A 26849-nucleotide genomic window follows, 5' to 3' on the forward strand; every position below is an offset into this window, starting at 1 on the left:
TTCTACCTAAAATATTTCAATACTTAATGCAATTGAAAAAATTTGTAAATACATATACTTTTTTAGTTCACTTTTACTTAGTTATTTGAAAGTGACAGACAGAGAAGGACGCGTGTGCCCCCTTGTGCATCTGGCTAACATGGGTCCTGTTGAATGGAGCCTCCAACCAGGGTCCTTAGGCTTCACAGGCAAGCGCTTAACCGCTAAGCCATCTCTCTAGCCCATGCAAATTGAAAATTTTAAGAAACCTAAATGTTCATTCTTTTAGTCAGCTTTCTACCACAATTACAAAATACTTGAGAAATACTTTACCTAGAAAAAAATTGGGGGCTTATGACTTTTCCCATTTAGTGTTGTTACTAAGCATATCTTTATATATATATTTTTTAAGGTAGGGTCTCATTCTAGCCCAGGGTGACCTGGAATTCACTATGTAGTCTCAGGGTGGCCTTGAACTCAAGGTAATTCTCCTACCTCGCCTTCCAAGTGCTGGGATTAAAGGTGTGCACCACCACACCCAACCAGCATATCTAATTTTTATTGCCACAACACATTATACTTAAAGTTTTTAATTTTTTTCTGTTTACTTTCTTTTTTCAGTTTTTATTTATTTTTACATGTGTGTGCACTTCCACATGTGCACATATGCATTAGAGTCTCTTGCCACTGCAAATGAACACGAAGTGCTTACACCTCTTTCTGTCTGGTTTATGTAGGTGGTTTGGGAATAGAAGGAGGACCAGCAGGCTTTGCAAGCAAGCACCTTTAACTGCTGAGCTATCTCCTCAGCAATTTCCTAAATTCTTGTCTCCATAGCTCACTTTTACATATTTGTCTCTGTCAGTTTGAAGAACAAAGACTGCCTCTAGTTTTAATTTCTATTTTTCTTATAAATGAGACTGAGTAATTGCTTTATATGAATTGTCTTAACATCTTGCTAATTTTCTTACTGAGTCATTGGCCTTTCTCTTTTTTATTTATTTTAGTATTAGAAATAAGAGTGTGGGAGCTGAAGAGATGGTTCAGCACTTAAGGCGCTTGCCTATAAAGCCTAACAACCCAGGCTCAGATCCTCACTACCCACATAAAGCTAGATGCACAGAGTGGATCTGCATATGCATCTGTAGTTTATTTGCAGGAGCTTTAGGTCCTGGTGCACCTATTTTTTCTGTCTTTCTCTCTGCTTACAAACAAATAAAAATATTTTTAAAAAAGAAATGATTAGGATATGTCAGAATATCTAAGAAAGACAATGAATATTTGACTATGCACATATGAAATATTTTTCATTTGAAATTATTTTTTTGTTTAATCTTAACAGCAACAAGTTTGTGTTGTTGACCAGAAAAAATTTAGTTAAATCTGTACGCTTTATTAGAAAAAATAGATTTTTAAAGACTGTCTAGGGATGCTAGATTGTGTGTGTGTGTGTGTGTGTGTGTGTTTGTGTGTGTGTGTGAGTGTGGCATGTTGGTATGGTATAGGTAGTGTGTGCTTATGTAGAGGCCAGAGGAGAATGTTGGATATTCTTTGATACTGCTTTCTCAGTGGTGTTTTCTTGAGACAGAGTCTTTCATTGAGCCTATAACTGTTGATTTTTTGGTCAGACTGGTTGACCAGCAGGTCCTAGTGATTCTCCAGTCTCTGTTCCCCACAGTACTGGGGTTATAGGTGTGTGTGGCCGTGCCTAGCTGTTTACGTGGGTGCTGGGGGATCAAACTCAGAGTGAATCAGGCCCTCTCAGGCCCTCACACTCATGGAGGCAAGCTTTCTTACCCACTGAGCGCTCCCTTCAGCCCCATTTTGTTTTTGACACAGAGTCTCAAATACCCCAGTCTGGCCTGGAACTTGCTATGTTGCTGAGGATGACTTTGAACTCCTGATCTTCCTGCATGTATGTCAGGAATAGTGGGACTGCAGGCATGAGTCCCAATACCCAGCTCAAACTCAAATTGTTTTTATTTATTTGTTTTTCTGTTTACAGTGCTAGGGATCAACTTGCGGCCCAGTGCAAATGCCTACCACTGAGCTGTATCTCTAGTGAGGCTTAAACTTTAAAATATATCAGTTAACTTTTTTTTTTTTTGGTCCAGGCTGACCTAGAATTCTCTATGTAGTCTCAGGGTGGCCTCAAACTCACTGCGATCCACCTACCTCTGCCTCCCAAGTGCTGGAATTAAAGGCGTGCACCACCACACCTGACTTACTATTAACATTTTTATTTTTATCTTTTAACACTAGTTTTGGCCTATCCAATATTATATACTTAAATGGTAATAATATGCTACATTTCAAAACTTAATTTCTGCTCTTGGGTTACTTTGTATCTTCATTTCTTGGATTTTTATTTTATTTTATTTTATTATTTAAATAAGTTTTGTTTTGTATGGCAAGTATTGTCATTGAATTTTTTTTATTCTAAGCCAACTAAGTTATTGCTAATTTGGATGAATTTTTTAAGATAGGAAAATTTAATTTAGAATTACAAAAAATCCTTAAATGGGCAAACACTGGTTTAGCATGACTATCTTTTGAACTCCATAAGGAAGAATCTGATTTGGAAAGCATGCTGTGCTCCAGGACTCTGGAAATGGATCTCCAGGCTGGCTGACCTTCAGAAGCAAATGTCACCCTACGCATTTTCAGATTCTACTCTCCTACTTTAACTTTTCTTGAGACATAAAGTTTAAATTTCTTTCCCTGTAGTTTTATTAAACTGGCATTTGGCTAACCCCAGATCTCTGGCAGTCATATATAAAAATATTATTTACTCCAGGCGTGGTGGCGCACGCCTTTAATCCCAGCATTCAGAAGGCAGAGGTTGGAGGATCACCATGAGTTCAAGGTCATCCTGAGACTGCATAGTGAATTCCAGGTCAGCCTGAGCTAGAGTGAGACCCTACCTCAAAAAAAAAAAAAAAAAAAAAGTATATATATTATTTACAGGTTTGTAATTTTAGGTATATTGAGTTACTAAAGAGGTATTTTGTGCATTGGCTCTCTTTTGGATGAATAGCAGTATTTGAATTTGGGATTGTTTATATATTATAGTCTCTTAGACCTGTTTTAATCTTCTAAATAATACAATTTATGGTTTAGATTGTTTTTAAGTTGTTAGGTATAGTTGTATAATATTAATAAGTAGATTCAAATTGTGTAAGAATTACAAGAATGTTAGTATTATAAAATAAAGAGTGTGTTAATTACTTTTCTTTTGCTGTGACCAAATACCTCACAAAAAACAAGTTAGGGAACGAAGAGATTATTTTGGCTGGCAGCCATTACGGTAAGGAGGGCATGGCAGCAGAAGTAGGACCCTAATGTATTGCTTACACTCAGGGTGGGTCTTCCCTCCTCACTTCAACCTTTTTTGTTGGGTGGGGGGCATTGGACTTTTTAAAGTGATATTTTGACTTACTCATTTGAGAAAGGGAGATCATGGGTATGTCAGAGCCTCTTGCCACTGCAAACAAATTACAAATGCATGTGCCATTTAGTGCACCAGGTTTTATGTGGGTACAGGGGAACCAGACCTGGGCAAGCGGGCTTTGCAGGCAAGCACCTTTAATCATTAAAACATCTTTTTAGAAACAGAGGTGTGTTCCCATAGCGATTCTAAGTTCAATCAAGTGACCATAAAAATTAACTATCACAGGTATGGGGAAAAGAGTTAAAAGTAAACTCATTGGCAAACTTGGTTGTGCATGTGTGTGCGTGCTAAAATACATTTTATTTATTTATTTGACAGAAAAAGAGAGACAGGGAGAGAGAGAAAGAGTGAGAGAATGGGCACGCCAGGGCTTCAGCCACTGCAAACAAACTCTAGACACGTGTGCCCCCTTGTGCATCTGGCTTATGTGGGTCCTAGGGAATCGAACTTGTGTCCTTTGGCTTTGCAGACAAACACCTTAACTGTTAAGCCATCCCTCCAGCCCAATTTCCGGTTTTGGTTAGCCTGGTTGACCAGTGAGCCCAGTTGTCCTTCTGTCCCTATCCCCTTCAGTGTTGGGGTTACAGGTTTGAGTGACGACTGCCCAGTGATTTGTGGAGGAGCCAGGGCGCAAACTCTGATGCTCATGCTTACTCAGGCAGCGTCCTCACCACTGAGCCATTGCCCCAGCCCCATGGTTACTTTTATATACACTTACATTTGTTACACACAAATAATACAAAAGTCCCTAGTTATGAACACAATAGGTGCAGAAAAGCTTGGGCAAGTCCAAAAGGATCCATTATACATACGAGAATGTTGACACATTCCTTTAATGACAGGCAAAGTTGATGTGATTTTGATTGGTGTGTAGCTTCATATCTATGAAAGTTTGTAAGAAATTGAACTTGCTTTAAAAAAAAAAACAAAAACATCTTTTAAGAAAATCTGACCAAGCGGGGTGGTGGCACACGCCTTTAATCCCAGCACTTGAGAGGCAGAGGTAGGAGGATCACCATGAGTTCAAAGCCACCCTGAGACTACGGAGTGAATTCCAAGTCAGCCTGGGCTAGAGTGAAAACAAACAAACAAAAACTGTCCTTTTTTTTTTTTTAGTTTTTCAAGGTAGGGTCTCACTCTGATCCAGGCTGACCTGGAATTCACCCTGTCATCTCAGGGTGGCCTTGAACTCATGGCAATCCTCTTACCTCTGCCTCCCGAGTGCTGGGATGAAAGGCGTGCGCCACCACGCCTGCCTGTTTTTTTTTGTTTTGGTTTGGTTTTTTTGGAGCCTTATGGTACTGCAATATTAGAAAAAACATCTGTTTTTCTTTCTCTCATCCTTTCTTTTTTTAAAATTTTTTTTTCTTTATTTATTTGAGAGTGACAGAGAGAGAAAGAGGCAGAGGGAGAGAGAAAGAGAATGGACACGCCAGGGCTTCCAGCCAGTGCAAACAAACACCAGACACATGTGCCCCATTGTGCATCTGCCTAACGTGAGACCTGGGGAATCAAGCCTTGCACCAGGGTCCTTAGGCTAAGCCATCTCTCCAGCCCTCATCCTTTCTTTCTTTCGAACTCCAGACACATGTGTCACCTAGTACACATGCATGTGCATGTTTCACCTTGTGCACCTGGCTTATGTAGGATCTGGAGAGCTGAACCTGGGTCATTAGGCTTCACAGGCAATAACTGGTAAGCCTTCTCTTCAGCCCCCCCCACACACACCTTTTTTTGTTTTTGAAGCAAGATTTCACTTTAATCCAGGCTGACCCAGAACTCACTCTGTAGCCCAGGCTGGACTTAAACTCACAGTTATTTTCCTACCTCAGCCTCTAGATTGCTGAGATTAATAGCATGTTCTTGGGGCTGGAGAGCTGGATCAGCAGTTAAAAGGTACTTACTTGCAAAACCTAACAACCTGGGTTCAGGTCCCCTCAATACCTGTGTAAACGCAGCTACATCAGTTGCAGTGGCAAGAGGCCCTAGCAGTTCTCCCCAACCTTTCTGCTTGCAAATAAATAAGGAAATAAATAAATATTTTTTAAGACATGTGCTATCATAGCTGGTGAAATGTTACCTCTCTACTTCAGTCTCCATCCCTTGTGTTCCCTTTAAAAATATAGTGATTGTATCTGAATGACATACACATATCTCTTTTTATATAAATTAAAATATTTAATGTTCTGCTTTCCATATACATCTGATATGTACATGGAAATTGTATATAAAAATAATTTGTTCTTGCTGGGTGTGGTGGCGCACACCTTTAATCTCAGCACTCGGGAGGCAGAGGCAGGAGGATTGCCATGAGTTTGAGGCCACCCTGAGACTACATAGTGAATTCCAGGTTAGCCTGGGCTAGAATGAGACCCTACCTCAAAAAACCAAAAACTTAACTAACTAACTAAATAAATAAAAATAATATTAATAATTTGTTTTTTAGCTCTTTGTATTTTATTAAAATCATAGTGATTTTTTTAACTTTAGCAACAAATTTCATGATGTGGGAAACACATTTATGACTACAAAGCTTTTAAGATTTTTTTAAAAAAATTATTTATTTGACAGAGAGAGAGAGAGAGAGAGTGGGTGCACCAGGGCCTCTAGCCACTGCAAATGAACCCCAGACACTTGTGCCACCTTGTGCACCTAGCTTTACATGAATCCGGAAATTGAAAAACATATTTTTATGAAGTGGAAAAGTGATCCAAAAAGCATGTGCAATTTAAATTTTCATACTTTGTTACAAAATTACTCTAAAAAGACCATCCCAATTTATAGTCTCACTATATGGCGTATCTACTATGTACATATAGAAAAATTAATTGTGTTTTCTATTCTCAAACCTGTCTTTAATTGTTAACCTTTCCCAAGTCTCTTTTACTTCTCTCAAATCTACTATCTTCGGCATTGGAATAGTTTGTTAGTAGTACAAATAGTATTTTGTTTAGATTTTTTTGCTTAATAGCTATTCATATTTTATGTACACTATGAAACTGTTAATGTGTAGCTTTCTGAATCTAGATTTTTAAAAAATATTTTATTTCTATTTATGAGAAAATGAGAGGAGAGAGAGAAAGATAAAGAGAGAATGGGTGCAACAGGGCCTCTAGCTACTGCAAATGAATTCTAGGTACATGTGCCACCATGTGCATCTGGCTTACATGGGTTCTGGGGAATTGGACCTGGGTCCTTAGGCCTTGCAGGCAAGTGCCTTAACTGCTAAGCCATTTTTCCAGCCCTGGAATCTAGATTTTATACACATGTATATTTTAACACCCATAGATGTCAAATAGGTTATTATTATTATTATTATGGTTTTTTGAGGTAGGCTCTCACTCTAGCCCAGGCTGACCTGGGATTCACTATGAGTGAATCAGGGTGGCCTCAAACTCACAGCGATCCTCTACCACTGCCTTCCAAGTGCCGAGATTAAAGGCATGTGCCACCACACCCGGCTCTTAGATTAAAATTTTAATTAAAGGACTGGGGATATAACTTGGTAGAGTGCTCTGCCTACCATATACAGGTCCTAGGTTCAATCCCCACCTCAACTGAGTTTGTATCATGGCTCATTCTGTATTCTGTAATCTCAGCAACTGGTTGGTAGAAACAGGTTAATCAGAAGTTCAAGGCCTGCTTTGACTCCACAATGAATTTCAGGACAACCTGAGATACATGATACATGAGACCCTGTCTCAAACAGGTAAGTAAACAAAACAGAAAAAATAAAAGTTTTTAGTAATAGAATTTCACATCTTCTTATTAGTTTGGCAGTATGTCTTTATGTCCTTACAAGTACAAATACATTCTAATAGCACCTTTTAGGTGTCTCTGAGTACTTATTATCATTATATAGGCTAAAGGTAAATAGTACAGACGCAATCCATAATGACCTTGAAGAAAGGAGATATGTTTACTTTATTTTCTTAATCAAATGATTGTCCCAACAAGTACCTAGTGAATATTTTATTATTTAAATGCCACTATAACTTAATTTCAATTCGAAATCTACTAGTCTTTATGATTTGTGTGTGTGTGTGTGTGTGTGTGTGTGTGTGTGTGTGTGTGCTGGGGATTAAACCCAAGGTCTTGCACATGCTAAGCATGTGCTACACTAGTGAGTTAACTGTGTCCTATCCCAACATCTTCTACTGTTTTGTGAAGCAGCATTTCAGCCATAGATATCTTAAGATTTATGAAAATAAGCTAAAGTTCATGCTAATGAAACACAGAGTCCTGAAACATGGATGCTGGCATGCCTTGCCTCTCCAGCCAGGTTTTGGTTTTGAATGACGATCCAGCATGATGTGCTTGATACCCAAAATCATCTTATGGTCAGCTTGGGCTGTAGATAAGTTGAATGGTTTTCTGGGATTTTAAAGAATAGTAAAGTTTTATTTGGTCAGTTTTTTGTTTTTTTTTATTTGTTTGATTTTGGAAAGTATATCTCGTGTAGCCTAGGCTGGCCTCACCTATACTGGTAACTAAAGTGGCCTCTGAACTGCTGCTCTTCCTGCCTCTGCCTCACAAGTGCTGAGATTGGCCATGTGCCACTATGCCCAGTTAACTGTTAGCTTGATTTGCAGAAGTTTAGGTAGGTAATTAGTGGGTATTTTTAAAAGATTTATTATTACTATTATTATTATTATTTTTATTTTTTGTTCATTTTTTATTTACTTATTTGAGAGCGACAGACATAGAGAGAAAGACAGATAGAGAGAGAGAGAGAGAATGGGCGCGCCAGGGCTTCCAGCCTCTGCAAATGATCTCCAGACGCGTGCGCCCCCTTGTGCATCTGGCTAACGTGGGACCTGGGGAACCAAGCCTTGAACCGGGGTCCTTAGGCTTCACAGGCAGGCGCTTAACCGCTAAGCCATCTCTCCAGCCCTTATTATTATTATTTATTTGAGAGAGAAAATGGACACGCCAGGGCCTCTAGCCACTATAAACAAACTCCAGACACATGTTCCATCTTGTGCATCTGGCTTACATGGGTCCTGGGGAATCAAACCTGGGTCCTTTGGCTTTGTAGGCAAGTACCTTAACCACTAAGCCAACTCTCCAGCTCATAGGTATGTTTTGATAGCATTTAACCAATAGCTTCCATACATCTTTTAAATTTTAATATAGACTCTAAATTGATGTTAGTTTTTATTCAGAGGGTTATTTTGGATTCATAGCTCTTAAATTTAAAAGTTATATAAAAGTAATGGTATATTTTGGGTGTGGTGTCACACGCCTTTAATCCCAGCACTCAGGGTGTAGAGATAGGAGGATAGCTGTGAGTTCAGGTCCAGCCTGAGACTACATAGTGAATTGCAGGTCAGCCTGGGCTAGAGCAAGACCCTACCTTGCAAAACCAATAAATAAGTAAAATAGAGGTATGTAAATCACCCTTAATAGAGCCTGGCTCAGTTGGGGACTCAGTAAGTGGCAGGTATTATTTTGTCCTACATACTAATTCTAATAGATAGCACTTTGGAGTCTAATAAACATGGAACTTTGTGACATGTACCTGTTGTGTTCTCAGCTTGATAACGGAACTTTATGGTCCTAATTATCTTTAACTCTTCCTTTTTTAAAAAACAGAATCCCAAAACAAAAGAGCAGATTGAAAATCTGTTACGGAATGGGATGAACAAGGAATTGCGAGACCGTCTTTGTTGCCGAATGACTTTTGGGACTGCGGGACTTCGATCTGCCATGGGGGCGGGATTTTGCTATATTAATGACCTCACAGTAATACAGTCAACGCAGGTAAAGTTATCAACATGCATATGTGTGTGTGTATAAACATACATAGTTTTTTCTCACTCTATTATTTTACTTTATAAATATATGTGGTACTATTCTTTAAAATGTTAGTTCAAAGCTGGGTGTGGTGGTGCATGCCTTTAATCCCAGCACTTGGGAGGCAGAGGTAGGAGGATCGCCATGAATTTGAGGCCACCCTGAGATTGCATAGTAAATTCCAGGTCAGCCTGAGCTATACTGAAACCCTACCTTGAAAAAAAAAAAAATTAGTTCAAGAAAATATTCTCATATAAATAAAAAGAACAGATCAAATTCTAACACTTAGTTTTTCCCAAGATTTATCTTTTTAAAAATTATTTATTTAATTTTTATTTGCATGTGTATGTATGAGTCTCTTGCTGCTGCAAGTGAATGCCCAACTGGCCTTACATGGGTGGCTGAGGAATTGAACCCAGGCCAGTGGGTTTTGCAAGCAAGTACCTTAAACCCCTGAGCCATCTCCCTAGCACCTCAAGATTTATCTTAAGTCATTTATAGGTCTTTAAGGTCACAGACTTTCTCCCTAAGAACTATTTTGGTTAATTTTATTAACTGTACAATATTACTTTGCATGTCAAACTGAACAAAGTAGAGATTAGCAGGTTCAATTAATGCAGACTTAAAGGCTGGTTACTTACTGTGGACAGGTGGCCATTCACAGAGTAACCAGAATATTCAGAACATTTACACATGGGTTCCTATCATATCTATTTAGAATTACAGTTTTTCTCCATTTTGGGGCAACTTGCATTAGAAACAAAATTGCTTCTCTTCTCAGTGGTTCATCCTCTCTACTTCATAGGAACTATTCTATACGTATTTAGCATATACTAAAAATAGTCCTGGGCTATACATACCTCAACAAACCCAGTTCTTATCAATACTGCCAGACAGTAAACCATCTTTGGCTTTGTTCTGTGGGATATCAATAAAGCCTAACGCATGAACTTGGAGGACAGGGGATGACAAGATGGTGTGATATGTGGAATCTATGCTGCCTTTGTTTTCTGTTCCTTTCCCAGATCCTTCCTCATCTACAACCAGAAATATACACAGATATGCATGTGTAATTGGTTGTTTCTGTGTCTTTGTCACCAAGTATCTGGCAAAAACAGCTTAAGAAAAGAAGGATTTATTTTTTTCTCAATTTTTATTAATATTTTCCATGATTATAAAAAATATCCCATGGTAATACCTTCCCCCTCCCCCCCACTTTCCCCTTTGAAATTCCATTCTCTATCATATTCCCTCCCCATCTCAGTCAGTCTCTCTTTTATTTTGATGTCTTGATCTTTTCCTCCTCTTATGTTGGTCTTGTGTAGGTAGTGTCAGGCACTATGAGGTCATAGATATCCAGGCCATTTTATGTCTGGAGGGAGCATGTTGTAAGGAGTCCTACCCTTCCTTTGGCTCTTACATTCTTTCTGTTACCTCTTCTGCATTAGGCCCTGAGCCTTGGAAGGTGTGATCGAGATGTTACTCAGTACTCCAGTCACTTCTTTCCAGCACTATGATACCTTCTGAGTCATCCCAAGGTCACTGCCATCTGAAAAGAGAAGATTCTCTACCCAAAGTGAGAGTAGCATTAATATAAGGGAATAAATATTAAGAGAAGTGCTTACTGGGCATTTTGATAAGCATAGTATATACATTTAGCCAGGCATCAGCAGATATTATACCCCTGGGGCTCATGACTACCCCTGTTTTAAGTTTTCAGTGTCAGGGATGTATTCCCTCCCATGGGGTGGGCCTCCAGTCCAGTTGGAGGGCAGTTGGTTTCCACCATGATAGACATGCCACTTTTGCACCCGTTGGCTCATTTGGCCTGGCTGGCCAATTATAAGGCTTGCAGTGTCCACTGTTGAGTACCTTCACTGGTGGTATCTCTTTCTCCCATTGAACTGCATGTAGAATGGCTTCTTCCAGCTTTCTGTCAGCTGGTCTACAGGGAGGAGGTTTTCAGCTCAGTTCCAGCAGGATTTCTCAGTGGCCTTGCAGCCCAAGTATGTGGAATCTTCAGCAATAGGGTCTTACTATCCCTGGTGGGAAACCAAGGGCCTTGGTAATAGCCTATAATGTTTTGGGGGCATCAGGGACCTCCCTGGCCAAGAACTCACTAGAGGTATCCCATTCCTGGTACTGAAAAATTTCTAACAATGATCTATAGCTCCTGAGTGTTCCATTGTCCAAAACCGGAAGATTCCATATGACTTATTTGTATCCTCTTAGATTTTGATTAGCCAACCCTTCACCTTTCCTTTACTCAATCTCTTCCCCTGGCCTCACTTTGTGCCTTTTCACCCCCATTAATCTATTCTTCTACTTACCTATATATAATACCAACCTATTAAGTACCCTCCTGCAAGGAAGGATTTATTTTAACTTGTGGTTTTAGGAGAGTCAGTCCATAATGTCGGGGAGGGCATGATGAAGTATAAAGCAGTTCATTTCCGGGCAGCCCAGGAAGCAGAGGAAGGGAACTCTGGCACCCACCTGGCTTTCTCTGGACCTTTCGCCATTGGGATGGTCTTCCCTCTCAGTTAATTCTCTGGAAATCCCCCACATACATAATCAGAGATGTGTCTCACCATTTCCAAGGTGATTCTAAATCCAGTCAGGTTGATAATAAAGATAACCATTTCTCTTACACACAGCACGACTACACATCATATATATATTATTATAATACAAATGTATGCACATATACATATGTACATACATACATACATACGAACTAGAGAGTTATAAGCAAAGCCAAATGACATCTCATTCTTAAGCCCTAACCCTTTCTTTCAGATTGTGGTTATAAGGTGACGATGAGGTAGGTGGATTCTCACAGCAGAGGTCTCTCAGGGTTCACAGGAGGTATCTTGGGAAATATAATTGTCCTCGAAAGACCTATGCACTGCAGTCACTGGGGCCTCCGTCAGTGCTGCCACATACATAGCAGTGTTCATACAGTAAATGGGTCTTCATTAAACAAAAATAACTCAGTTGAATGAATGTATGAATGTCCTTCAGCAGGTTATTAGAGGGAACTTAATCTTATTATTTTTGTGAAAGAGAGAGAGAGAGAATTGGCACACCAGGGCCTCTAGCCACTGCAGTCAAACTCCAGACATGTGGGCCACCTTGGATGCATGCATCACACCTTGTGTGTCTGGCTTACATGGGTTCTGGGGAGTTGAACCCAGGTCCTTAGGCTTCGCAGGCAAGCACCTTAACCACTAAGCCATCTCTCCAACTCCATCTTCTGCTTTCTTCAGAGAGAAATTGGAAGACAAAATGGTATTTGTATTTCTTTTCAGGGTTGTTACAAGAATTAAAATTTCTATCTTTTGTGAAAATAATCTTAAAAGACTGTAAAATAAGAGCTGTTATTTTAGATAGGAATATATACTTAAATTTAATAAATCATTCCTAAGATAGCACAAATAGTTTACCATTAATGTATTTTCAGTGTGAAGTGCTTCCATTTTTTGTTAACCTTCATGCAAATTTTTCTCCTCAATAAGATATTTTTCTGTGAGATTTTAAAACCAATCACAAATAGAATTACAAATGTGAATGTTAAACATTCTAGTGAAGAACTGTGTCACTGATTTAAAATGCTTGGCATAACTAGATAAAATATCTTTGTTAGCTTTGGTCTTATTATTTAGAGAAGACCTAAGATGGTGAAAATTCTATCCTTGAGATCCTTGAAACCAGAAACAGCGTTTTTGGTCTCTGTCAATTTTTTTTAAGCTTATTGACTATCATCTCCCATCTTCTTTCCCCTCATATTTTATGCATTGTATTAGATTTTGAGGCTAGTAAATTGTTATTTCTATAGTACTAATTGTGTCTGGTAATCCAGGAAATGTTTGTTATATTATATTTAATGATTGAACGGTATGGCTCCCACATTAAGCAGAAGGAAGTTCCCTGTAAGCTGCACACTAAATGTAAAAATAAGAGACTTTTGCTAGGCTTTGTGGCGTACACTTTTAATCTCAGTACTCTAGAGGATTGCCATTAGTTCAAGGCCACCCTGAGACTGCATAGTGAATTCCAGGTCAGCCTGAGCTAGGGCAAAACCCTACCTTGAAAAAAAAAAAAGGAGAGAGAGAGAGAGAGAAGGAGAGAGACTTTCAAATGGTACAAAATGCATGTATATAGCTCAGTGCTGGAGCTCTTGCCTAGCAGGCCTGAGGCCCTAGGTTCATCCACAGCACTGAAAAACCAAGGGGTGGAAAAATTTTAAATGTAAATATTCATCAGGAACTAATATTTTGTGTTTATCTGCTTCAGGGGATGTACAGATACCTGGAAAGATGCTTCTCAGACTTCAAGCAGAGAGGGTTTGTTGTTGGGTATGATACTCGCGGTCAGGTAACCAGCAGCTGCAGCAGCCAGAGGTACATTGTCAATTATTTCAAAGGTTCAATTAGAATGAAATAAAATACTTTATTTATTTATTTATTGGTTTTTCGAGGTAGGCTTTCACTGCAGCCCAGGCTGACCTGGAATTCACTCTGTAGTCTCAGGGTGGCCTCGGGCTCACAGTAATCCTCCTACCTCTGCTTCCCGAGTGCTGGGATTAAAGGCGTGCGCCACCACGCCTGGCTCGAAATTTTATTTATTTATGTGGGTCCTGGGGGAACAGAACCTGGATCCTCTGGCTTTGCAGGCAAATGCCTTAACAGCTAAGCCATCTCTCCAGCCCTCTTGTAGGAGATATTAAATGGTCTCTGAGTGCTGGGATTAAAGGTGTGTGCCACCACACCTGGCAGCATTAAATTTTATATGAGTAGGTATTTAAGAATAAAATCCTAAAGTACTTAGAGTCCCATTTAGAACAAATTCTTAGTAAAAGCACCAAGTAAGAGTAATTATGAATCCTGTGTTCTCTTAATGTAATCCTGCTTTAGAGTGTGTTCATAAATGGATATCATGGCATGGGGATACTTTTTACTGGGGATAATTGTACATATTGAGTTTATTTTATTTCGCTTTCCTCTAATCTTGTTTCCTGTTGAGGATTTTATTTCTTAGTTTTAAAAGAAAGTCATCCTCCAGGCTGGAGAAGATGGCTTAGTGGTTAAGGCATTTGCCTGCAAAGCCAAAGGACCCCAGGTCCCCCGTAAGCCAGATGCACAAGGTGGCACATACATCTGGAGTTCGTTTGCAGTGGCTAGAGGCCCTGGCATGCCCATTTTTTCTCTCTCTCAATAAATAAATAAAACATTTTAAAAAAAAATCATCCTCCAAAGATGAAAAAGAAATACAGAAAATTATAGTGTTAGTTCTGTTCATTTTTAAGCTCCTTTTAAGTTTCCACATGTTTTGGGGGTTTGGAAGGAGGTTGTTTATTCTTGCTTTTGTTTTGTGTGGGTATAGCTCTATGGATGAGCCTAGGTAGGACCTCTCATGTTAAGCTCTATTGCTAAGTTCTACCCCAGGCTAAACCTCTTTTAAAGATATTATTTAACACTTTCAAGTTAGAGCATGAAGCTTATAAGAATTGATTGGCTGGGCATGTTCATACATGCCTAGAAAGGGAGGTTGAGGCAGGGAAATGCTTGAGCTTGAGGCAAACCTAGGCAACATTGTGAGTTTCAGACTAGTTTAGGCTATAGAACAAGATCTTACCTCAAAGAATATTCAGAATAATTCTATTATGAAACATTGGCTCTGTGTAAGGTTTGTTTTTTCAAATAATTATTATAAACAATTTTAATATTTATATTTTTAATTACGATGTTTTTATTATTTATATTTATTTTAATAATAAATATTATAAGTAATTATTATGGCATTTACTAAGGACTAATGACTAATATAATAATGTTTTTTAGGCTTGCTAAACTCACTGCTGCAGTCTTACTGGCTAAAGACGTTCCTGTTTACCTTTTTTCAAGATATGTTCCTACACCTTTTGTAGTAAGTATGTTATGACAGCAGTCATTCCATCTGGTGTCCTTCACAAGCTTTAAGTCAAGTAGGCTTTCTTCAAATCTTTGTCTTGCATGATATGTGAGGAACCAAAGGAAGGAACACCATTTTGCTTTGAGTTTATTTTCATTCAGCAACCACTTTGAAACCCTTAATACTGTTCTTTCAGAAATTAATTTTTCAGGGATACAGAAGTGATTATAGGTAAATTTTAACACACTAACAGGTTTGAACTATATTGTATGTGTGAAAACTGTATATTCAATGATGATAGAATACACATTATCATAAACAGTAACCAAAGAAGTCTCAACAAATGCCCAAGAACTACTAAGCCAAATATACCTGGTCCCCAGTGCAATAAAATTAAACACATACACACGTTCCTATTAAAAACACATTCCTGGGCTGGAGAGATGGCATAGCGGTTAAGCGCTTGCCTGTGAAGCCTAAGGACCCCGGTTCGAGGCTCGCTTCCCCAGGTCCCACGTTAGCCAGATGCACAAGGGGGCGCACGCGTCTGGAGTTCGTTTGCAGAGGCTGGAAGCCCTGGCGCGCCCATTCTCTCACTCCCTCTCTCTATCTGTCTTTCTCTCTATGTCTGTCGCTCTCAATTAAATAAAATAAAAAAATAAAAATTATAAAAAAAAACTCATTCCTATTAAAAACACATTCATAAATATTTGTATATTAGGAAGATGCCATAATAAATATGAGAAAATACAGGGGATTGTTACATTGAATGGTAGCACAGGGCCATAAAAACAACTGTGCCAGCTAAAAGTGATTGTAAAAATCAATGGAAAAATACAGTTGTTTCATGATTTATTTTTTGTTTTTTTTTAACATGTATTTTCATTATATTTAGATAGGAGGGATTGTGCCATATTTTATATCATACAATCCTGTCGTGTAGGACATAATCTTTTTTAACTACTCCACAGTATTTTTGATAGGGGTACCTAATGATTTATCTTTTTTCTTTGTTTCTTTTTCTTTTTTTGGTTTTTTTGAGGTAGGGTCACTCTGGCCCAGGCTAACCTGGAAGTCTCAGGGTGGCCTCAAACTCACAGCAATCCTCTTACCTCTGCCTCCTCCCGAGTGCTGGGATTGAAGGTGTGTGCCACTACACCCAGCCTGGTTTATCTTTTTTTTTTTTTTTTTCTCAATTTTGTTTTTTAATTTTTATTAGCATTTTCTATGATTATAAAAAATATCCCATGGTAATACCCTCCCTACCCTCCCCCAACTTTCCCCTTTGAAATTCCATTCTCCATCATATCCCCTCCCCCTCTTAATCATTCTATTTACATATATACAATACCAACCTATTAAGTACCCTCCTCCCTTCCTTTCTCTTCCCTTTATATCTCCTTTTTAATTTACTGGCCCCTGCTACTGAGTTTTTTCCTTCTCAGGCAGAAGCCCAATCATCTGTAGTATCCACATATGAGGGAGAACTTGTGGCGCTTGGCTTTCTGGGCCTGGGTTACCTCACTTAGTATAATCCTTTCCAGATTCATCCATTTTTCTGCAAATTTCATAACTTTGTTTTTCTTTACTGCTGAGTAGAACTTCATTGTATAAATGTGCCACATCTTCATTATCATCAGTTGAGGGACATCTAGGCTGGTTCCATTTCCCAGCTATTATAAATTGAGCAGCAATAAACATGGTTGAGCGCATACTTCTAAGGAAATTAGATGAGTCCTTAGGATATATGCCTAGAAATGCTATAGCTGGTTTTTTTTTTTTTTAATTTTAATTTATTTATTTGACAGAGAAAGAGGGAGGGAGGGAGGGAGAGAGAGAGAGAGAGAATGGGCATGCCAGGGCCTCCAGCCACTGCAAATGAACTCCAGATGCGTGTGCCCCCTGTGCATCTGGTTAACATGGGTCCTGGGGAATGGAACTTGGGTCCTCTGGCTTTGCAGGCAAATGCCTTAATTGCTAAGCCACCCCTCCAGCCCTTTTTTCCTTTTTTTTGTTATTTTTATTTATTTTGTTTTCATTTCCTTTTTTTTTCTTTTTGTTTAATTATTTCTTTTGTCTTTTTGTTGTTTTCTTACAAACCCTTGTGTTGAGGGCTGACTTTCAATAGATCGCAGCGAGGGAGCTGCTCTGCTACATACGAAATCACGACCCAGTTTTTTTGGTTTTTTGAGGTAGGGTCTCACTCTAGCCCCAGGCTGGCCTGGAATTCACTCTGTAGCCTCAGGGTGGCCTTGAACTCGCAGCAATCCTCCTACCTCTGTCTCCTGAGTGCTGGGATTAAAGGCGTGAGCCACCACGACCAGCTGTTTCATGGTTTTTACAGTATTTTTATCTTAAGGTAAGCCAACAAACTGACCTCCTTTTTTTATTGTTTTATTCAAGAGAGTGAGAGTGAGATGGAAAGAGAGAATTGGTGTGCCAGGGCCTCCAGCCATTGTAATCGAACTCCAGACATGTGCGCCCCTTGTGCACATGTGCAGCCTTGCACACTTGTATCATTTTGTGCATTTGGCTTACATGGGATCTGGAGAGTTGAACATGAGTCATTAGGCTTTGCAGGCAAGTGCCATAACTGCTAAGCCATCTCTCCAGCACAGTGTTGTTTTTAACTCTGTAGCACAGACTGTACTGAACTCACAGTGTAGACCAGACTAGCTTTGAACTCATGGCAGTCGACCTGCCTTGGTTTCCCAAGTACTGAGATTGCAGGCGTGAGCCACCATACCTGGCCTTTGCAATATCTGTATTTTAAACATTTTATTGACAATTTCCATAACTATAGACAATAAACAATGATAATTCCGTCCCCTTTCCTACTTTCCCTTTCACAAATCCACTCTCCATCATATCCCATCCCTCTCTCGATTAGTCTCTCTCTTATTTTGATGTCATCATCTTTTCCTCCCGTTATGCTGGTCTTGTGTAGGTAGTGTCAGGCACTGCAAGGTCATGGATATCCAGGCTTTTTTGTGTCTGGAAGATTGCATTGTAAGCAGTCCTACCCTTCCTTTGGCTCTTACATTCTTCCTGCCACCTCTTCCACAATAGACCCTGAGCCTTGGAAGGTGTGATAGAGATGTTTTGGTGCTGAGCACTCCTCTGTCACTTCTTCTCAGTACTATGGTGCCTTTTGAGTCATCCCAGAGGTCACTGCCATCTGAAAAGAGAAGCTTCTCTAACCAAAAGTGAAAGTAGCATAAATATATGGGTATGAACATTATGAGACATGCTTACCAGGCAGTTTGGTGAGCATGCTATATGCATTTATCCAGACACCAGTAAACATTACACCCCTAGGGCTCATGACCTTCCTCTATCATAGGCTTCTGACTAGGTTTTCAGTCTCAGGCATGTATTCTCTCAGGAGCGGGCCTCCAGTTCAATTAGAGGGTGATTGGTTTCCCCCATAAATGACATGCCACAGCCTGGTGTAGTGTTGCATGCCTTTAATCCCAGCACTTGGGAGGAAGAAGTAGGAGGATTGCTGTGCTTTGAGGCCACGCTGAAACTACATAGTGATTTCCATGTCAGTCTGGGCTAGAATGAGACCTTACCTCAAAAAAAAAAAAAAAAAAAAAGCCTGGAGAGATGGCTTAGTGGTTAAGTGCTTGCCTGTGAAGCCTAAGGACCCCAGTTCGAGGCTTGATTCCCCAGGACCCATGTTAGCCAGATGCACAAGGGGGCTCATGCATCTGGAGTTCGTTGGCAGTGGCTGGAGGCCCTGGTGCACCTCTCTCTCTCTGCCTCTTTCTCTCTGTGTCGCTCTCAAATAAATAAATAAAAGATATTAAAAAGAAGACATGCCACTATTACACCCATTGGTTCATTTGGCCTGGTTGGACAAACTTAAGGCTTGCAGTGTCTGCTGATGACGTCTCTCTCCCATATGACCGCATGCATGTAACTTTTTCCAGCTTTCTGTCAGCTGGTGTACAGTGATTTCTCAATGACCTTGTAGCCCAAGTATGTGGAGTCTTCAGCAATTGGGTCTTACCATCTATTCCCAGTGGGAAACCAAGAGCCTTTAATGGCCTGTAATGTTGGGTTGGGGGGATTCAGGGACCTCCCTGACCAACAGCTCACTGGAAAGTATCCTATCCCTGGTAGTGAAATTTTTCTAGCAACAATCTATGGCTTCTGAGTGTGCCATTGTCCAAAAAAGAAGGTTTCCATAAAGCTTATTCATACCCTCTAAGATTTTGATTAACCCTCCCCCTACCCTTCCTTCATTTAATCTCTTTCCCTAACCTCACTTTGGCCATTCCTCCCCCAGGAATCTGTTCATCTACTTACATGTATACAATACCATCCCCTTAGGTCCTCCCCTCTCCTCCGTCCCTAATTGCCCCTTTCTAGCTTACTGGCCTCTGCTACCAATTTTTACTCCAATTTACATACAAGTCTAAACATTGGTAGCTAGGATTCCCATATGAGAGAGAACATGTAGCATTTGGCTTTCTGAGCCTGAGTTACCTTACTTAGGATAATCCTTCCCAGATCTACCCATTTCCCTGCAAATTTCATTTTTCTTTACTGCTGAATAGATCTCCAGTGTATAAATGTGCTGCATCTTCATTATCCATTCATCAGTTGAGGACATCTAGGCTGGTTCCATGTCCTAGATATTGTGAATAGAGCAGCAATAAGCATGAATGTGCAAATATCTCTAAGGTAGTGAGAAGAGTCCTTAGGATATATGCCTAGGAGTGCTATAGCTGGGTCATATGGTAAATCTATCTTTAGCTGTCTCAGGAACCTCCACACTGATTTCCACAATGCCTGTACCAGATTACATTCCCACTAACAGGTAGAAGGGTCCCCCTTTTTCCACATTCTCACCAGCATTTATGGTCATTTGTTTTCTTGATGGTAGCCATTTGACAGGAGTGAGATGGAATCTCAAAGTAGTTTTAGTTTCCATTTCCCTGATGGCTAAGGATGTAGAACATTTTTTTTAGATGTTTATATGCCATCTGTATTTCTTCTTTTGAGAACTCTGTTTAGTTCTATAGCCCATTTTTTAATTGGGCTGTTTGATGTCTTATTATGTAGTTTTTTATGTTCTTTGTATGTCCTGGATATGAATCCTCTGTCAGATGCAGAGCTGACAAAGATTTTCTCCCATTCTGTAGCTTGTCTCTTTGCTCTATTCATAGTGTCCTTTGCTATACAAAAGCTTTATAATTTCATGAGATCCCAGTGGTTGATTAGTGGTTTTATTTCCTAAGTAACTGGAATTATATTCAGAAAGAACACGGATGTCTTTCCATTTCCTGGTGTCTTCTGCAGTTTCTCGTGTTTTGAAGTTTTCATTGTAGAGATCCTTTTTTTTTTTTTGAGGCAGTTGTGAATGGGAGTGATTCACTGATTTCATCCTCATCATGCTTTTTGTTAGTATATAGGAAGGCTACTGATTTTGTTGTGTTTATTTTGTATCCTGCTATATTGCTAAAAGTGTTTATCATCTCTGACAGTTTGCAGGTAAAGTCTTTAAGGTCCTTTATGTATAGAATCATATCATCTGCAAATAATGATAATTTAATCTCTTCCTTTCCAATTTGTATCCCTTTTATGTATGTCTTTTGACTTATTGCTATGGTTAAGACATCCAGTACTATATTAAATAAAGTTGGGACAGTGGAGAGCCTTGTCTTGTCCTGATGTGAATGAAAAAGCTGAAGCTTTTTCCCCATTTAGTATTTTGTTGGCTGTAGGTTTGTCATAAATAGCCTTTGTTAGTTGAAATATGATCCTTCTATTCCCAGTTTCTTTAGGACTTTTACCATGAAGAGATGGTGGACTTTGTCAAATGCCTTTTGCATCTGTTGAATCATCCCTGCATGTCTGGGATAAATCCTCCTTGGTTGGAGTGAATGATCTTTTTTGTATTCTTGTATTCTGATTGCCAGTATTTTGTTGCAGTGGTAGGAGCTAAGTCTGGCTGGTTTCCTGCTTGCTTGGGTCTCTTCTGCTTCTCTCCTGGGGTTGATAATTTCTTATATACCTTCACTTTTTCGTGAAAGAGTGTAGTTTGCTGTTTCCTGCTTATTTCACAGCCTCCCCCGCTCCCAACCAGGCTGTTGGCATGGCCGCTGCACCACCATCTTACCCGGAAGTTTTTTTCAGTGTCTTAACAAGACATTAAAACCATCCATACTCTTGGTTTAAAAAGTGTAGAGACACTCGGGAGGCAGAGGTAGGAGGATTGCCGAGAGTTTGAGGCCACCCTGAGACTCCATGGTGAATTCCAGGTCAGCCTGAGCCAGAGTGAGACCCTACCTCGAAAAAACCAAAAAAAAAAAAAAAAAAAAAAAAAAAGTGTAGAGAATGGAGAAAATGATAAAACTAGTATGTAGAAAACTATAAAATATTAGAAGAATTAAGATCTAAGGTGTTTTCTTTCTCTGTAAAAGAAAACTTCTTACCAAGATTATGAACAGTTCTTGACTGCCACACAATTTACAATATAAATGAACACTTCTTCCAGGCCTTCTCAGATTGTTACATACAGCTTGCTCAGCATTTTTAAAATTTGTTACTTTCAATGTGGTGAAATGTTACTGAGAGGGTTTTTGTTGTTGTTGTTTATTTTTTATTTATTTAAGAGCAACAGAGAGAGAAAGAGGCAGAGAGAGAGAATGTTTGCAGTGGCTGGAGGCCCTGGTGCGCCCAAACTCCAGACGCGTGTGCCCCCTTGTGCATTGGCTAACGTGGGTCCTGGGGAATCGAGCCTTGAACTGGGGTCCTTAGGCTTCACAGACAAGTGCTTAACCACTAAGCCATCTCTGCAGCCCCGAGAATTCTTCTAAGATGAAGTTTTTGCTGAAGTCTCCTCCTCTTCAGCATTTTCATCACAACCCCATTCCTCGTTTCCTCTGCATGTCCGTTTCAATAAGCTCCTGTGTTTCATATTTAGAGTCTCTTGAAGGGTGAAAATATTGACATATACCAGCTATTTTTATAAATCCATTTGTTTTTTCTTCATATTTCCTTTCCAACATTATCACTTTTTTTTTCTTTGCTGCACGTCTATCTTTATTGGCCAATTCACACCTTTTTGTTTTTTGAGGTAGGATCTCACTCTAGTCCAGGCTGACTTGGAATTCACTATGTAGTCTCAGGGTGGCCTCAAATTCATAGTGATCCTCCTACCTCTGCCTCCATGCCCGGCCAGTTCCCACTTTTGATTATCCATTGCTATAAACTGTAGCATGGGTTTATCACTGGGAGACAAGAAAATAACATAGCTATGTGCTTAGCTATCTGAGAGCTAGGAAGCAGATGCACAGTGACAGGTTAGTCAAAAGACTAATGTGATTGGTCACTGACCATGATGGAATGATTGTTATAAATAGTGATTGGCCTGAAGGCCTAAGAACCATATTTGTACTTAATAAAATTGCTATACCATGTTATAGTTACAGTTAATATACTATGGTTACTGAAATTTGAACATGTTGTTAGGTGACTTGGTGCTATTTAACAAAAATGTGGTATTAGAAATTTGTATAGATTGGGACTAGGCAAAGCAAGGAGTAGATGTATTTAAAACTGAATGGTAATCAAAAAAATAAACAGCAAACATTACGAGATAGGACTACTTAAAGAATATTTATAGATTTAACGAATAAATTAGGGGGAAAGTTTTTTTCCAGCCCTAAACTTTTTATTGACAATTTCCGTAATTATAGACAATAAACCATGATTAATTCCCTCCCCTCCTCCACAAAGGAAAAGATATTAAAACAGTGAGCTCAGCGTTTAACAATGTTTATACTAAAACAGAATAAATCTAAATTAAGTAAAAGGAATGAAGTAATAAAGGTATGAGAAAAAAAAAGTACATGAACTTAAGAAAGGTAGTAACAAAAGTAAAAGTTAGATCTTTGGAGAGGCCAAATAGGCAAACTCTGGAAAGAGTGTGAAGGAAACAAGACAAATAAACAAAGTAGGGCATTAATAAAATATAGTGGAAATTGAGTGAATGATAATATTCTCAGCAGTATCATGTAAATAAGTGTGCAAACTTAAATAAATTAGGCAATTTCCTAGCCTAACAATTGAGGCATCAAAAATGATAAGAAAAATTTTAAAACCTAAATAGATCCATAACTATTAAATAAATTGAATTAATATTTTTAAAGTATCCTCGAATTTAAAATATAAAAACTAGACAATTTTGTAGGCAAGTTTATAGATGACTTATAGACTAGTGATTTTTTTTTTTAAAGAAATTTATTGAGCAACTCAAAGAACTGAAGGAGTGTGGGGCTGGAAAGATTGCTCAGTGATTAAAGGTGCTTGCATGCAAAGACTGCCAGTCCAGGTTCAGGTTGCAAACCACTCATGGAAGCCAGACACAAAAGTGGCGCAAGTACCTGGCTTTCATTTGCAGTAGCAAGAGGAACTGGTAAATAAATAATTTTTTAGAAAGGTTGAAGGAATTGTTAAAAATAAAATAAATTTAAAAAGCAAAAAAAATAAATAAATAAAAAATAAAATAAATTATCACCAATGAATAATAGAAACCAGGAAGGATCTGGAAATCTCGACCGTTTATATAAGATTCTGTCATTGAGTTGCCTGTTGTAACTGCCATCAGTCCCAGTGTCCTGGGATAAGATGATTTCTAAAGTTACTTCAAATTCCAACTAAATTTTTCCTTTTGCGTTTTTGAGACAGAGTCTCACTCTGTAGCACAGACTGTCTTTAACTCACTGTGTAGACCAGGCTAGTCTTGAACTCTTGGTGATCTGCCTGCTTCAGCCTCCGTCGTAGTTTAAATGTGTGGCCCCATAGACAGGCTTGAATCTTGACTCTCCAGTGGGCAGAGCCCTATTAAGGAAGAGGTTTGTCACTGAGGGCAGATCTTGGAGTCCAACCATAAGTTATGTTTGGGGGTATATGTAGCCCTACAGTGTGTGGAGAGCATTTGGAACTCTGTTTTATGGTGCTGGCTGTTGATAATGTCTCTCTGCTTGAATTTATGGAAGTCAACCAGCTTCTTGCACAATTGATGATGGTCCCCTAAACTCTGAAAACCTGAAATAAACCCCTTTCCTCCTATAAGCTGCTTTTGGTGGGGTGTTTGTCCAGCACCACAAAACTGACTGCAACAGCCTCCCAAGGGATTTTATGGGCATGAGCCACCACAGCTGGCTTACAACTACAATGTTTTACAGTTGTATTTGCCATCCATATCTCTAGGTTCCCATAAAGCATCTGGCACATAGCAGCTAGTCATTAAATACTGCTCTACGGACAAATTATAAGAAGCGTTTATACCACCCAGCCAAAGGAGACTGGGGAAAATGGCCATTCAAGATTGTTGAGCTGTGTATTTTAGAAATGGACTCCACGTAACCGAAGTTGATGAAGCCTGCGATTATTGATACACATGTTTTCTGTTATTTGACCAGCTTGTGCTCGTGTCACATGTATGAGCAGCTAAGCAGCAAAGTGGAATGTTGATGATGTTATTTTTCAGCCGTATGCAGTGCAAGAACTCAAAGCAGTTGCAGGGGTGATGATTACGGCGTCTCACAACCGCAAGGAGGACAACGGGTACAAGGTAAGCCCGGAACTCCCGGCCTTTGCTCGTTTACTTGAATGCTACGCACCAACTCCGTTTCCTCTACAGGGAGCAAAGCCAGACATGGAGGCCAGCCCTCATGGAATGTGTATCTCTAATAGGTCCATTTATCATCTCTGTGACCAAAATGCCTGACAGAAACAACCTCAGGAAGTGGGGTGCACAGTTTAGGGATACATTCATTCCATTATGGTGGAGAAAGCTTGGTAACTGGAGCGGCTAGATCCACGGAGGCGGGAATTTGCAATATGGCTTCTGAAACTCTACAGATCAGAAGCAGAGGGAGCTTGCCCCAAAGCTACCTGGCCTTGAGCCTTCAAGCCTATGATCCTATGTTTGCCAGCCAGGCTTCAGGTTCAAAAGCTTATACAAAGGCCAGGTGTGGTGGCGCACGCTTTTAATCCCAGCACTCGGGAGGCAGAGGTAGGAGGATCGCCATGAGTTCAAGGCCACCCTGAGAATACAGAGTGAATTCCAGGTCAGCCTGGGCTAAAGTGAGACCCTACCTTGAAAAAAAAAAAAAAGAATAAGCCAAGTGTGGTAGCGCATGCCTTTAATCCCAACACTCTGGAGGCAGAGGTCAGAGGATCGCTGTAAGTTCAAGGCCACCCTGAGACTGCAGAGGGAATTCCAGGTCAGCCTGAGCTAGAGTGAGACCCTACCTCGAAAAACAACAAAAAAAAAGCTTCAACAGCTGGAGACCAAGTGTTCAAACACATGAGCATAGTAAGGGGACATTTTAATTCAAAACTAGCACTAATATATTAACAATATTATGGTGTCATCTATAGTGTATTTGAAATGATTTGGTTAATATTTATCAGAACCTGAAGGGTTTCACTGACCTAAGCAGTCTCTGTGTTGACTTATACATGCTTCCTCATCTCTCTGTAACAGCAAATTAAGCAGTTTCTGTTTTGCGTTTTTACTGAGTGTTAAATGCTTCAAGAATCATGTTGGGGGCAGGGGCGGGGGAAAGAGTTCAGTGGACTGTTTACCAAGCAAGCATGAGTCCCCAAATGTGGAACGACAGCACCCACATAAAGAGCCAGACACTGTGTTCTGGCAGGTGTTTATAACCCCAGCCATTGCCACTGGGGAGAATGGAGGCAGAGGCAGGAGAACCCACCCGAAGCTCCTCGGTCATCTAGCCTGGCACAAAAGCGGCAATGAAAAATGTGAGATCTTGCCCAAGAGGAAAATTTTTTTGCATGTCTCAAAGAAGGTAGAAGATGAGGACACCCAAAAGTTGCCCTCTGACCAGATGTACCCACACACATGAACACACGCATCATGCACACAACACTGGATCTCATTTTCAGTAGGAATCCTTGGTTCCCACACCCCACCTTGAACCGGAGACCAAGAACCAGAGGAACGGGCAGTTCTAAAACCTGAGGCTGCCATTACTAGCATTAGCCTACAGGCTTATCACTCCGATTTTATTTGTTTCTTGTTTCTGAAATAGGATCTTGCTCTAGTCAAGGCTGACCTGGAACTCACAGGCTAGCTTGGAACTCATGGTCATCCTCCTATCTCAGCCTCCCAAGTTCTGGGACTAAAAGTGTGCACCACTGCACCCTCACTCTGGCTTTTAGCCTTTGATATTTTTTCCCCACTGCCTGGTTTTCTTTTTTTTAAAAAAAGAAAAAAAATTAGAGAGAATTGGCATGCCAGGGCCTCAGCCACTGAAATTGAGTTCCAACATTTGCACCTCCTAGTGGGCATGTGTGACCTTGCGCTTGCCTCACCTTTTGTGCATCTGGCTGACGTGGGGTCTGAAGAGTCAAACATGGATCTTTAGGCTTCGCAGGCCAGCGCCTTCACTGCTGAACCATCTCTCCAGCCCATGGATTTCTTCTTTTCTGCTCTTGTGAATTGGGCTTTGTATTTAAGATAATACTTTTTCCATTTTATCTAGCATTTTGAGGTGTTAACATAGCAATAAATTTTATATTTATTTTTAATTGACATAGTGATTAATAAGAGGAAGGCTTTTGATAGACTTTTTTTTTTTAATTTGCAAGCAGAAGAGATAGAGATAGAAGAGAAACAGAGAGAGAATGGGCACGCCAGGGCCTCTAGTCACTGCAAGCA

At 39.8% G+C, this 26849-nt stretch overlaps 1 protein-coding gene across 2 annotated transcripts in view; it reads left to right on the forward strand.

The window, feature by feature from the left end:
- Positions 1-26849, forward strand: part of Pgm2l1 (phosphoglucomutase 2 like 1) — a 63729-nt gene that overhangs the window by 18760 nt on the left and 18120 nt on the right. For both annotated transcript variants that reach the window (XM_004656277.3, XM_045145506.1), the window contains exons 2-5: positions 9026-9193; positions 13523-13629; positions 15070-15154; positions 24648-24731. In XM_004656277.3, the coding sequence (XP_004656334.1) occupies positions 9026-9193; positions 13523-13629; positions 15070-15154; positions 24648-24731 (444 nt within the window). The remainder of the gene's footprint in view (positions 1-9025; positions 9194-13522; positions 13630-15069; positions 15155-24647; positions 24732-26849) is intronic.

Source organism: Jaculus jaculus, chromosome 3 (genome assembly GCF_020740685.1).
Source record: "Jaculus jaculus isolate mJacJac1 chromosome 3, mJacJac1.mat.Y.cur, whole genome shotgun sequence".
NCBI classification, from domain to species: Eukaryota; Metazoa; Chordata; class Mammalia; order Rodentia; family Dipodidae; genus Jaculus; species Jaculus jaculus.